General features: G+C 34.4%; 2 protein-coding genes and 1 pseudogene across 2 annotated transcripts; 1 reads left to right on the top strand and 2 right to left on the bottom strand.

Moving 5' to 3' along the window:
• Positions 1-244: 244 nt before the first annotated feature.
• LOC143605624 (protein LATERAL ORGAN BOUNDARIES pseudogene) lies at positions 245-724 on the bottom strand (annotated as a pseudogene).
• Positions 725-8,487: 7,763 nt separating this feature from the next.
• On the top strand, positions 8,488-10,120 carry LOC143605625 (transcription factor MYB86-like). The gene is made up of 3 exons (XM_077081671.1): positions 8,488-8,623; positions 8,702-8,831; positions 9,175-10,120. The coding sequence occupies exons 1-3, from the start codon at positions 8,488-8,490 to the stop codon at positions 9,758-9,760; spliced, it is 852 nt and encodes a 283-aa protein (XP_076937786.1). The 3' UTR covers positions 9,761-10,120.
• Positions 10,121-10,191: 71 nt separating this feature from the next.
• LOC143605626 (uncharacterized) lies at positions 10,192-11,444 on the bottom strand. The gene is made up of 2 exons (XM_077081672.1): positions 11,292-11,444; positions 10,192-10,360 (listed from the first exon to the last, which is right to left on the bottom strand). Exons 1-2 carry the CDS (start codon positions 11,433-11,435, stop codon positions 10,205-10,207), a joined length of 300 nt encoding a protein of 99 aa, XP_076937787.1. The 5' UTR covers positions 11,436-11,444; the 3' UTR covers positions 10,192-10,204.
• Between the last annotated feature and the right edge of the window lie 3,754 nt (positions 11,445-15,198).

Consider the following 15,198-nt stretch of genomic DNA (forward strand, 5'->3'; position numbering starts at 1 on the left):
ACCTCCGGCCACAATATATGCTTTTGCCCGTGTGTTACATGAATTCCAACGGAAAATTTATAAGATTAAAATCCAAGTGAGTTGTGATCGAAGAGGAAGAAAGACGCTAAAATATAGGCACCAATCATAAGTTTATTTTTTTAACAGTCGAGCCACAAGTTTCATACATAAGCCAAAGGTGACACAAGTCATGTATATATATAATACAAACTCCAACCATAATTGGAGATAATCATCAGCTACTTCACATATTATAACCTACACCAACACCACCGTGGCAGCCACCACCAGTCCCGTTCCTATTCTCACCATAATGAGAATAGCTTTTCCAATTCGACGGACGATTAACATAACCATAATTAGGAAAAGAAGGCAGTGGCTGATAATATCCACCACCTCCACCACCATTACACACATGTCGCATCAAATCAGCATTTGCAGCATCAAGATCCTTTTGAAGGCGATCAATATGTCGTTGTAGGAGACTGATCACTCCAACACAACCGTACACAGGGTCTCTAACCCGAGCTTCAACTTCATATGCAAGTGAACTAACTACATCTTCTCTTTGGTGCGGTAAAACATCGTTTAGGAGCTTTGTGACGTTGCTGGCACCGAAGATTTTGTGAACGTTAACGAATTTCTGTGGGTCTTCCGGAGGGAAGTAAGGTGCGAAAACACAGCCAGGTATGCATTTCTCCTCAAGAACTTGCAGGCAGCACATGGATGGTTGTAAGAGCTTGATGAAGCCATAATATAATTAGTCTTGTTTTATCTGCGGAGTAATTAAGAACTATTTAATTACTAGTTAAAGGTGCAAAATATTGAAATTTTAATTCTGATATATATTTATTTCATTCATTAACCAAAGAGCAGTATTTACAATAAAATACAAGTCAAACGGGCAACAGGCTGCATTGCTAACCCTTTATGAATAGCAAAACTAAATCTTTTAAAAATTTCATTCGTATAGAGATGTGGGAAGTACTTATAGAATTCTTTTTTTAATATGTGTTGTAGAAATAGACGGTTCGGTTCACTACAACGATGAGTGAACTCAAGAGAAATCTAACTATGTTCATTTTAGTTCCTTGTGTGGCAAGCAACTTGGATAAGGACAAATGTGTTCTTTGACCATCAAACTCAAGCCAAGTTTGCTTGCTACGTACATGAACGAATCCCTACAATCTTTGTCAGGGTTTGCATGAGTTCACTATCCATGGTAGTGAGATGTCTATTTATACAACTTTAAAGAAAAAAATGTCTAGATTTACTTACCACGCGGTCTCTAAACCACCTAAAAATAGAAAAAAGAAAAAACAAGTTATTATTATATTATATATGCACGATAATTTATTATCAATAATACCATGTCATATATGTGTTACAACAACAAAATTACTCAAGCATCAAATAGGCGCCGGGTTGGCTAAAGTTGATTCAAAACTACACAAAAAGACGGATCTTTGACTATTGTGAACGACTAACGGCTTGTCATTAGGTATTCTCTTTAAGATCATAGTAGACACAACACATCGATCTAGCTGTAACGAATCTCTAACTCTAACTAGTATATGAATGAACTCTTTTTAATGTACGAGAACTTTATTATCGTTTTGAAAACGACTTCTATTTTGTTACATTTCTTACAGACAAGTGAAGTACTAGCTAGTGATCAAACCCCAGTATTCTTTTAAATGTTACTTATTTTAAATCTCAAAAACTCTATTTTGTAGATTTACAAGCGTAGATCTGATGATCTAGACACATATTATAATATGGGATCTGGTGAATTGAGGATAGCTAGATTAAGGCACGAACATATATGACACATCAAGCCTTGATCAGAAGTTAAATATTTGATGGGATTGGTGATTTGGTGCATATATGTATCTTTTGGAAATAGAAAACCCTAGTCATAACAGAAAAAGCATGGCACAATCTCAGACATTTGTTGTACATGTATTGTTAGCTAAAGGGAATTAGGAAAGAAACATCTGACTCGTGTGAGTGTATATATTTATTTTAGCTTTTTTGGATTCTGTATGTATATCTTGATCAGATCACAAGAACAAATCACAAATCATTAATGGAAAAGACAAGTACCTTTTTTATCTCTATCAATTTTACCTGCCTTTGAACTCTTTGATTCTTCCCTGTTATCCTGCCATCAGTTCCAGATTTCTTTCAAATTCAACACACAGAAGACATCAATAAAGAAGTACTGAAAACCCTAATTTGATGAGAGAGAGAGAGAGGAGAGAGAGATGGGAAATGAAGCTTGCAAAAGGTAATGGAGAGGAACAAATAGCATTAGTGGATGTGAGAAGGTAATTAATGAAGTTGAAAGATAAAATGTACTGAATCTCAAATGGAAAGTAGTATACAGGCACTATATACAATAATATATATATAAATAAATATTATATGTATATATATATATATATAATAGTCAGTATAATCCTAAGAATCAACTAGAGCGTGTTTCGGTCAATGATCCTTGGTTAGAGTAGTTGAGATGAGGTACCTAAAGATTTCATATCGAAAAGGAAGAGATCTTGGGTCAAATCACAGCTAGCTCAACAATACAAAACGAGAATTCGGGGCCTTTTTCGAATTTTATTGTTACGAAGCAAAACACTTAATCACAAATATGTTTGTCTTTTCAAATAACTTAATGATTGTTTTCATCATTTAATATGCTTTTGGTTTAAATTAGAGACCTTATTTAAGTGAGGGCCTAAAGCTCTAGCCTTAGCTTACCCCCTAGAGATAGCCCTAAGTCAAATCCAATATTTGACAAAAAAACAATAATTCAAGGTGGAGGGGATTTCTCGCGTAAAGTGTTTCTTCCCGAATGTGGAATGGAGATGATCGGATTGGCCATTAGCCTCTTAAGTGATCCAAATGGCCGATAAAAGATGGAGCAAGTTTCGGGAAGGATACTTTTATGGTCTCAAAACATTTGGTCGCACCTCATCTCTTTAGTTAGATCTGATCGGAAAGTGTTGGTCGCAAAAATCATTCACAAAGTTAATATTGTTTTTTTTTTGTTAAATTTCAATCAATAAAAAGTTTCGGCTGCAAACCAGTAGCTATAAGACACGTGACACCTTAGGCAAATCTTAAATTGTATTGTTTTGTCCACATGAGGAGAGGTATGTGCCATAAGGAACGTCTACATCAAATATCACCAACGCTTTTCATGTAATGGTCGTGGATGAAAAAACTCCACATGTAGTTAAGCGTGCTTAATTGGATTGGAGTAACCATGAACGGATGACTTTCTAGAAAGCCTCCACCTAAACAACAAACAAATCACTAGGTTTCTTGTAAGCAAAGCACAAAATATTGGTTCCCTTTGAGTTAGTGTAGGCCCCTCTTATAGGCACAGTTCAGGCTCTTTTATGAGCACAATTAGTCCCCTCGTATGAGCACAGTTTTGGCAACGTCTTTGTGATGTGTGCCAATAATTGTAATTACATATGCATATGACACTGTGGCTTCGGTCATGACACGATCATGAAGGTTTGGTTCATATGTTTAGATTGACAAGATTAGATTGGTTTGCTTTATACACGATATTGTATGGCTATATTTGTGCCTCGGCACATCATCCGTTAATGTATTTATATAATCTCTGACAAAGTGACAAGTAGTAGAGCTAAAACTGACTCAACGTGTATCTGACTTTTATGCATCGATCTTGTTAGCAGGTTCAGGAAAGAGATTGCTGGAGCACTGGGGGTTATCTGGACTGCTGGTAGCATCCATCAGTTTTGAGTTTTGTTACGATTTTGACACTTATCATGATTTGATATTGTTTAAGACAAGTTGTAAGCTTTTAATTTCGTTGTGTTATGACAAATTCGATGTTTAAGAACTATTATGTATGTGTAAATTCAACTTTTGAGACTCCTTAGGTCCTGAATGTTTCACAAATATAAGGTTGTAAGTTCAAATTCTTACATTTTAGATCCTAGTTATCATTGTTACAGACTAATTAATAATGCACATTATTCGTAAGTTTAGATACTTCCATGACACTTAAATTAATATGAGCTGAATTGATTATTTTACACGTTTATATGGCCCTCAATAAGCACACACATATATAATATGTATATGCAGTGTAATAGTTAGTTCTACATTCTCAAATGCCTAGATATGAATTTTTATTGGTGATATCTTCACTGTTGCTTAATGCTGATTCGATTGTCATTAAAAGCCTAATGTGTTTAATTTACAAGTAAAAAGTAACGAATATCTTAACTAAAAAGGAATATAAATAAAATTATATATAAAGCCGGCCCACGAGAATCCATATCGTATATATATACTAGATATCATTTATATTATGTTTAGTTTCCACACGTTGACCAGAATACCTTTTATTTTGAAGTTTGAACGGTTATTAGGAACACTGACGGACCACTGAACCAAACACCCGATCATCTCCGCTCCTCTCTAAGGAAAGAATCACCATATATTAGAAAACTTCATGGCTCAATCTGGAACACCATATATATTGTTAGTTACATGTGACTATGTGAAACTAAAACACAAAACCTCTTTGTTTATAAAGAAGTCCGTGATAACTCACCTTAATCATTTCACCTCAGAATCATTGATCCTTGACCGAATACCTAGGGTTGAAACTTTCAAACACTATTTATTTATTTTAAAGTAAATTCAAAAAAGTAGGAGGTCAGCAGTATTATTCGTATATTTTTTTTGTTTGGAATAATTCGATCAATATGTTGGATGATGATAAATGTGCGCTCTTTCTTTTCCTTCTTTCCTTTTTTTTTTACTTCCTGTACTGTTTTTAAACTTGCAAGTCTATTCCTCTTTTACTCTATCTTTTATCACCACTACCGATTTTTTTTTCATTCTCTCCTTTTTAATATTTTTGAACTTTTTTTGTATAAAAAGTTATTTAAAGTTAATGATATTTCCAGAAAAAATATGAAAGTTTTTATATAACTTTCTAAATGATTATGACATGCAAGAATGAGATATTGTAAACCAACTAATTATTAAAACTACTTTAGTTCATAACAATCTCTTATCGGTAGTTTGACAATTATGTGTTAAATCATTAAAAGGTCTAGTCGATAAAGAGGTAGTATCTGAATAATTCAGCAAAAGTTTCTAAAAATTGCAAATAAAGAGGCTACATGAACTAGTAAGATGTTAGATTTTTATCTCTGGCCAATTCAGAAGTAACATTGTAATGGAATAATTAAGAATCTACTAAATAGCCCCTTAGTTTGTCATTATTCCATAAAATTAATAAAATATATCAATTGATCAAGGGTTAAAGGAGATGGATATATGATCATATCAAATCGATATTATTCTCAACACTTTAAATAAATGCGGTCAAAAACGTCATATATTAATTTATTTTCTCGTTATTTTTTTTCTTTAGATGATTATGATAAAAATTAGCTTGAAACATATACCTTAAAGAATACTAACATTTTTATTGATGATTTATACATAAGATATTGGCTAAAGTTAGTTAATAATTACACTATTAGCGGCGAAAATTTGTCCTACTTAATAAAGGATTAATTATGACCGATTTTATGTCATAGAAATTTAGCTATAGAATTTTGTATTGAAAGAGGCATGAGGCAAGGGACCTCATAGCACCATTTCTCTTCATCATTGATATGGAAGCTTTTGGGATTGCCCCATCTAAGGCGTGCGAGTTCAGCATCCTTCACGGTATTAAGACACCAAAGGTCAAAGGAGGGCACATTTTTTTCTCATTTGTTTTATGCCAAAATTCGCTTTTATCCCTTGCCTAATTTAGCAATAATCCTTCGGTATTCTTCCTTGCATTGGGCTTAAAAGTAAACTTCACCAAAAGTAAACTTTTATAGACAACCGGTATAAAAATGAACTTACACCATTTTTGCAAAACAAAATAATCCTGGTAAATAACATAAGGTGCAGTACAGGTACACAGTGAAGTTGTGCATGTCGACCGTGTACACTGCTAGACTTTTTGGGCCATAATGTAGCAGGTCCTCAGCCTGTAACTATTTAGGCCCATTTGTCATTTTCTCCAGTTTTATAATATTTTAAAGTTATTTGACCAAGAAACCATCCATTTTCTAATATATGTTACGTTTCATGTTGTTTAAAAAGTAATAAAAGGTTATAAATTTCTATTATAGATTTATATACCATGTGAAATGAGAAATTGAAATAAGCATTAAGTCAAGTTATGAGGCGTGGAGAGAATGCTCGATCATTAAATTATGATTTCGAGTATCATGTAAACTCAAGCGTTCCAAGGGGTGAACCCCATAGACCATGGGTTCCAACTATCGATGTACAAAGGATTGAGCCTCTCGTGAGAGTGACGTAGAGATCAATGGGAACTGAGAGCAATTAAAATTAATTACTAATAGATGTTGTCAGGGCTATCCCTGAAACCCATAAAAATTCATGGTGACAGTGAAGTATTGTGCTATCCTTAAGTATCGTTTCATGATTCCCCTATTTTCAGTTGAGGTGATATACCATGTTTGTCACAAGGTGTGTTTGTACTCATTTAGGGAGACTGCAGTACATTGCAGAGAGCACCCGAGATTCAAGTAATGACACGATTTGGTTAGGGGTGTTATTTTGACATTTCCAACGCACCATAATTTCTGTTAAGAAATCAACAATTGTGTATTTTTTTAGCGACCCGTTGGAAGGAATGTCAACGTTTAGACCAGCTGATATATTTTGATATTTGATGGATTGGATGGGAGGGAAACGTTTGTGTGTAGATCTAACAGGTGTTTTACCCATTGTGAGCTTTGGGGAAGTAATGTTTTTTCACAGTTGTCAAGCTGTGTTAAAAGCTACTTCATGCAAAGTAACCTAACACAAGAAATTATACCTTGAACCCAACACGTGTGTATACCATTGTATTTGATACTTTTGGTTTCCTTGCATTTGAGTTTGCAAAACTACTTAATCATGTTCAACAGGTCATGAATAATAATGTAATAACTCCAAGATCTATTAACGTAACTTTTAAATGACTCCAAAGACTAGGACGTAGCTCGTTACTCTTTGATGAAGCTTTAATGAAAGAAAAAATAATCAATTTACCTCATATGCAAAGAGCTGATCATATAATTACAAAAGTTAATGTTGTTTTCCGATTAATTTGTTTGTCACAAATAGTGAAAGACGTCACTGTATAGAACTAAGTTCTCTTTTTAAACAATAAATAAACCCCGTGTTGAAAAATATAAGATCCACTGTGGCCAAAGTTCACACTAATTACTACAAATAAGATATGTACTTAATTAGTGTTTGACCGATGAAGGTGACAAATTAGAGTGTAGGTGCATGAAGGAAATCATTAGGAGACAAAAAAGAAAAGGAAGATATAAACTAATATAATACTACTCCGGTAGGTGGCAGGTGGTGTGTTCTGGCGGCATGGTTGTGACGGTGTTGGTTATTGAACTGTGGCTACATGTTTACTCTTCTAGAAAGCCAAAATCTGAAGGAACAAACGACAAATTAAGGAAGACTTGTTTTTCAAGTCAATGGACTGACTAGCTAGTACTATGATGACCCAAATCTCCTCTAAATTCAGTGGGACCCATCTTGTCCATCACTTCACTTTATCACCGGCCACCTGAAGATATATAAGTCAATATAGTATTAGTGATGGATATTGCTTGGGATGACATCAATCGAATTTTGAGGCATTTGAGTTAATTGAATTGGATTAATAAAAAATACGGAGTATAGGTTATTGGATTTTAATAATTTTAACTTTGACCTATTGGCTAGGATTAATCACAACTGAAGAGAAGAAATGTTTTTTGACGATCCCAACTTTCAGGTTTCAATATGTTTTCTTCCGGCAACTGAAAAGTAACCTTTTGATTATTAGGTTTTCTGGTACGTCTTCTAGGGCGATTTCGAGTATGAGAGAATGTTGTTGAGAAGTGAAGAAGAAAGCCTAGAAGTGTAGTTTTATTATTATAGTCGTTTTTTGAACCAGACGTGAGAACTATTATTTATAAAAATAAACTAAAAAAAATTGAATTATACAACCAATTAAAAGTAAATATGTAATAGTGGGAAAAAGCTAATGTAACGCCTGACGAGCATATGTAAAAACTATGAGGAAACTTCCTCCGCTCTTACAAATATATCTTTGATAAGGGAGACAAAAAAACAAATGACAAAAAGATGATATGAAAGTTCATGCAAAGATCTTAAACCTTGTACATGCCGACAATTCTTTTTGTCAAATATCATTTGACCAATTACTAATGTCAATCATTGTCACATATTTATCACGGTTTATCTCACACATAATTATCTTATACAGTTATCTGCTTTTAAAAATGAAAAAAAATAGTTATATTATCCTATATATATATAATTTGGTGTCACAAGAATAGGCACCTACTCAAAACACAAAATTAAATCTTTCCAAAAAATTAAACCAAAATGACAGGAGACACTTGCCATATTAAACGAAAGATTAAGAAAGGTTTATGGAGTCCTGAAGAAGATGAAAAACTCTTCACCTACATTAACAGATTTGGTGTTGGCAGCTCATGGGCTTCTATTCCTCATCTTGCTGGTCTCTCTTTCTGTCTCTAGATATACATGTCATATAGATATGTGTATGTATGTTTTCAAACTTTTGATTTACAACCAGGATTGCAAAGGTGTGGAAAGAGTTGTAGGCTTCGATGGCTAAACTATTTGAGGCCTGGTATCAAAAGAGGTAGCTTTTCGCAACCTGAACAAGATATCATACTTCTCCTTCGTCGACTTCTTGGAAACAGGTTTGTAGAAGAACGTTCAATGCATAATCAATTTTAAGTAAAAAGTTGTGATAAACGCATAAAAATTTGCACTTGTTTGCTTTAAGTATGATACATAAAACGGCTATATAACCATTTACCGGCTCCATTTCTCTGCCACTTCATCTTACCAACACTTGTGTAGTGGGGTGTTCAATACATTATCAAATTTTAAGAAAGAAATGTGAGAACCACATAAACATTTTTAATTGTTGTGTTAGTTATGACACAAAGCGTTTATGTAACCATCCAACATAAAATTGGTTTTGATTAGAAAACAAATTGTGTTTTATACTATCTTAAATTCTTGAATCTGACACCACAGGTGGGCTCAGATTGCTAAAAACTTGCCTGGAAGAACAGACAATGAGATCAAGAATTTTTGGCACTTGTGCTTGAAGAAAAAGTTGATTAATCAAGGGTTTGATCCAAACACCCATGAACCAATTCCCATCCCTAAAGAAAGTCACAAAAGCATTATTTCAAGTGCAATGACAGTTGAACTACAGGAAGCTATTCATAAGAAAAACAATGACGAGTTGACATTAGAAGATGATTTCATGAAAAATATCATTTTTTCAGACGAACTTGAGATGGGTATCGATTCAATGTGGTTTGATTGCAATCTTTTTGCTCGATATGATCAAATGAGTAGTGAAAAATCATCACCAAGTTTTGATTTTTCTGATACTCTGGCTTCAACTACAATGATGGATATAAAAGAGGAATCAAGAGAGAGTTCAAGCTGTACCAACTATTCAAACTTGAACAACCTTTCTGCAGAAATCTTTAAGCATGACGAATGGAATGCAAGTAAATGGCAAGAATTGCAGAAGGTACAAGTTTCAAATGCAAGAGATTCGGATACTTTGCTATCAGAAAATCTTCTAGAAGCGTTTTTCACTAATTGATAGACGACAATCACGAGTTCAGTAATACTAACAGGTCCTCGATTGACATCATGAAATTAAATAAAACTCGTGTCGAAGGGCATGAAGATTCTATAATATGTTTTGAGTGTGTTATTCATATTAACTTTGGATCTTGTTGTAGAGCTACAAAAAGGAATTGTGTGTGATTGGTTAAAAGGGTTAGTGTAACATCTTCTTTGAAGGTTATGTATCGACTATGAATAAATATATCTTGATTGGTTCTCTTATAAAATAGTGATTAAAAGGGTTATTGTAACATAATTGTGTTAAGAAGTATACATGTTTGCCAACTTGTAAAGATTGGATGGTAGATTTAGATCATTGCGACAATATTAACGAGGAAAAGATAACGAATGTTATTTATGTAATGGAGCCATGATCTATTAGTAATAGACCAAACTTTTACCTAGTACAGAACAAAGATTAACTGGTTTCCTGTTCAAATTCATCTCCTTCAGACTCTTCTGCATTATCAGCATCATCGTCATCAGCTTCATCATCAAAGTCTTCTTTGTCATTCTCAACTGTTGTTTTCCCAATCACAATAAGGTTGTTGTTTATCTTCCTGATGTCATTGTACTGCAATAAAAAATTCATCACACATATTATTAGTAATATTATACGTGTGACTGATCTATACACAAGGCCGATTTGAGGCATCCTCAAGCAGAGTCAAGCTATCATTTTGATAAAATGTGCACTCCAAACGATGATGAGTTATTTGACTTATTTAACAGATGATTCGGATTTACTCTTGAAACGCATTATGATTTAACTCAATTACCAGCAATCAGGACTCAAAAAGCTACTGCATGATAATCTGAAACGGAGCTGTAACGAGTTGAGCCGAGTCAAGGCAGCGTGAGTTCAAGCTGAGCTCAAAATAAAACGAGGCAGCTCGTCTCAGCTCTAGCTCGAGCTCAGAGTTAAACAAGTCTAAGACCGAGCCGCTGAGCTTGGCTCAAGCTCAAAATGAAACGAAGCAGCTCGGCTCAGCTCTAGCTCAAGCTTGGAGTTAAATGAGCCTAAGACCGAGCCATGAGCCGAGATTGGCTCGGTTACAAAAATGAGCCGGCTCGGCTTAGATCGTTTCAAATCAAGTTTTTTTAGCTAGCTTTATTCGAGCGATCTACGAGTTTTTTGAACAGCCGAATATTCTGAAACCTAACTAAAAAATACACATTAATCCAATACTAATTTCAACAGAAACCTGCTATTAAACCATACATCTAGTCCATCTAGAGTTCAATTATGCGTCCAATACTCGTTCAACATACTCAATTAGGGTTCAATAACAGTTCAAAACATAGATCTGTTCAAAACACAATTAGGTTATGCTTTCAATAACAATTCAAAACACAATTAGGTTTTCGCACATGAAACCGAATCATGATGATACGGCAATTGAACTAAAGGAAGATCGAATTCATATCTAAAATTCATGAAATCACGAGCATATACACGACTGATTGAATTTAAGAAATTAGACTGGTAAGATGTAGGGACGGACCTTTTCTTCGAGTTCAGATTCTTCAATAGCAAGGAGTAACTCTTCACTGTGTGGTTTAGGCCACTGCGGCGTAAGAAGGTGCGACGTCGGAATGATCCTCGTCGCCGTCGGAAACTGCGTCATGTACGCCGGAAACTGCAGCATCTTCAGTCGGTTACGGTGAGAATAGGGGTGGTTCAAATTTCAAATGCACATAATATAATTCTAAGTTGCTTGTTAAAATAATAATTATTATTAATCACTTTTTATTTTTTAATTGAACTAAAACAATATAGAAGAGACTTGGTGTTTCGCGTGACTCATGTTCGATTATTGTTCCTATCATATAGTTTCGGCGACATCAAGTGATGATGGGAGAATAGACGAGAGGTGATGATGAGAGAATAGACGAGTAAGTGGCGTCCATTGGTTGGTACCTTGAAGTGAATGAGTTTTATCTCATTGCATTGTGGTGTCTTCAGGCGACTGTTTACGGGAGTTTGAATTAGGTGAGGGTTTTTTCCATATCAGAATGCGAGTGTATCCCGATTTGGTGAATTTAGCCAGTAGCTCATTTGGAGGATTCATTAACTGTTAAAAAAATATATATACAGATTAGCCCAAGTGATTGATGTGAGAGACTTAAAGATTTCATTTAAAACGGGAGGTCTCAAATTTAAGTCCAACCTATGACAAAAAAAAATAATAGGGTTTCATATATATGTATGGTCGGTGGTCTCCAAGTACAGACTGATGGGTGGGCTGATGTATGAGCTTCATATTTTGGGACGTGCCAGCACAACACCCCACGGTTCCATACTCGAAGAAATGAAGATAATCGGATGGGTGAGTGACCCGTGATAATCTAAATGTTCATTCCAAAAAAAACTACGGGTTTGGTCCATTTGTTTAGCAGATTAAGAGAACTAAAGTGAGAAATAAGATTAGCAAATTAAATACTCCGTAATAGATTATCATTAACAACTTTCTTTAAACTAAATTAAGCCAATTCCTCATCTTTAAATTAGCCTTTCTCATGGGTTATTCCAACCTTGAGTCAAGACGTACAGGCCAAGGGACAATCTCAAATAGATAGTTTCTATAGGACGTAGGCCTCCCAAAAGGTAACAGATGCGTGCAAAAGTTTCCTCCGGATGGACAAAGATTGGCCCTCGAGTGCAAAGGCGGAATGAAGCTTTTAGACAATCTCATCTATATTATCTATGAAATTTGAACCTGAACTATCTTTACGATTTAGTATATTTGTATCATCAGCTCTTCTTATTTCTGTTGATTTGCGTCTAGCCGACCTAATTTATATTTCCGTCTTCTCTCTTCTTTTATTGCCATCCTGTCTTGTCCAACTTTGTAAAATGCTCTAAATTCTACTTGAGCATTCAAATATGGGTCACTACTTCGCTAATGGTTACTCGTGAGTATTTATTCTTACAAAATAATTGTTGCTAATTTACACTGAATTCACATAATAAAAAATGAGAAATTAGTAATAGTGACACTTGAAGTTAAGCAAATGATTTATGTCTAGTATTGAACATTATGTATAGATCATTTGGATTGTTTTCTGAAACATATAATTTTATTTTCAAATTAAAGTATTTCGTGAGTACCCAACAATTTGATATAATAATAAGTTATTTTCTTTTAAAATTCGGTGTATATGAAATAAGAACAAACGATTCCTTATAGAGTTTGAAGAATTACAACGGTCGAAGTGCAACGTTGCCACCCTTAAAAAATGTGTGGTTGTTGAGGAGTAATCGATGCAATTACATTAGTAGGAAAATAATATATGGAATTGTATCGTACCGAGGTTCTGAGTACCTACTGAAGAACAAGATGCTACCTCATGCTAGTTGTTACATAATCTTATCTGTTACATATAGACAGCGTTTTTACTACTTAACTAATTTGTTATTGACCTTTAGTACGTGACTTGGTTTCAACGAACTTTTAGAACTAGTTGTACCGATCAGTAGCAAATTGCTACTTATTTCCAGTCACTTTTGAAGATCATTTTCCATGCAACTTTCTACCCCAACCACTTTGGAAGATCATTTTCAATTGCTACCGATTAACGTTACCTCGACCAAGGGTGTTTGTCCATATGGACCCCACAAGGGGCCAACCTCTTGAACCCGCCATGGTGGTGCCGTTTGGGATGACCATAATCTAGACGCTTCGCTTTTACAACTTTAGAAGCTTTTTAGTATCAAATTCATAATAATTATTGAACAAACTGTGTATTTCACATTTCCTAACTAGCTTGTATAAAATGTTTATTATGATTTATTTAATTTATTTGATTTATAAGTAAATCCTGATTACCCAAAGTAGCTAGCTTGAAGACACTATATATTTTAAGAAAACAAAGATGATAAATAAATACACTACAACATATGGTATCTGACCCGACGGCTTATCCCGACTCTACACAAGAAACTTAACACGCATGAAACGTTTTCACATAAAAAATACAAATATATATAATCATCCCATTAAAAGATTATAATATATATATTTTCTATATATTCATCAAGACACTTTATACTTTAATTAAGAGAAACTCATTAAACAAATGAAGTTGATTGTGTTATTTCCAACCAGTCCATGTGCAAATAACCCTCTAGCACATGCATTCCAATTCCCACATCATTCATCGTCCAAAGGATCAAAACCGGTAATATTCTCCCATTTGAACAATATGATCATATCAATAACCAATGCATCATGCTTGCTCTTGATGCTTCTTTCATGGCTCATGTCTTATGACAACAGCCACATGTGGTCTGTCATTCGGGTACTTGGGATAGTGTTAATTTTAGGTTTGGTGGTGGTTATGGTGCTAACCACCATTGTCACATGTATCACGGTGTTGGTGATGCTGGCCATCGCAGGGAAGCGCCGTCGTGTGCTGGTGATGGAAGGGCGGAAGATCACCGGATATGTGGCGATGCATTTGTTGAAGGTTATGCTTAAAGAAAGAAGTGTTGTTGCGGTTGCTTGTGCTACCGTTTTTAGTTCGGTAGCCATGGTTTGGGTTGCTTAAAGGTTTTGACCATACGTAACAAATTTATACTTTTGTTCATATATATTTGAGATTGTTTTTTGTATTGTTTCCAGAATAAACCGTCAAATTATTCGTGTACTTTAGTCACTTTAGCCATCTCATCTCTGTTTAAAAAATTTTCTTTTAGCATTTCCGTCATCATGGTTTCATTTTCTTGTAATTTCAGTCCAATTCACTAACTTCATTAATTACTTTTATTAAGTTAAACATAAAAACTACCAAAATCATCCATGTGGTTTGAACCCTTTTGCCATTTACTTTTAATCACTTCAACTATTAGTATTAATTTAAATATTAATATTAATTTTAAATTAATGTATTAAAAAAGTGAATGGTGTAAGATATGTATTGTTAAACTTTAGACAGGCGAATTAAGAACACCAAAGACGATATTGCATAAAACGTTTATGCGACTCTTTCCATTAATAAGAAAAAGAACATATATTATCTACTCTTTCTCTACTCTCTTCCTACGTTAAACAAAAGAAACTTATGATGGGTTTATATAACACCCAATACCATACTCCTACTCAAACTAGGAAACATAAACATACTAGACTTCTAATTTATTCAATAATAAAAAAAAAAGATAATTATGACACCAAGTTATTCAACTTGGAACCTGAACTTTGGATCTCCACCGAACCGCCCCTTGAGATCTTCCGTACCACCCTTATACTTTTCGTATTAACCATTCGGGTCCTTCAAGTTGGTGTTGCACCAAGTTTTACACTCCCTCTCAATACCAACTTCCATTGTTCCTCCAAGATCCTTCACACCTTGTAAAGCTCTCACCTCTTTGAGCTTAATTCTTGGATTCAACTTCATAACCCTACTTGC

The sequence above is a fragment of the Bidens hawaiensis genome, unplaced genomic scaffold (genome assembly GCF_021521415.1).
Source record: "Bidens hawaiensis isolate Kalapana, Puna unplaced genomic scaffold, B.hawaiensis_p1.1 tig00070415_1, whole genome shotgun sequence".
Classification (NCBI taxonomy): Eukaryota; Viridiplantae; Streptophyta; class Magnoliopsida; order Asterales; family Asteraceae; genus Bidens; species Bidens hawaiensis.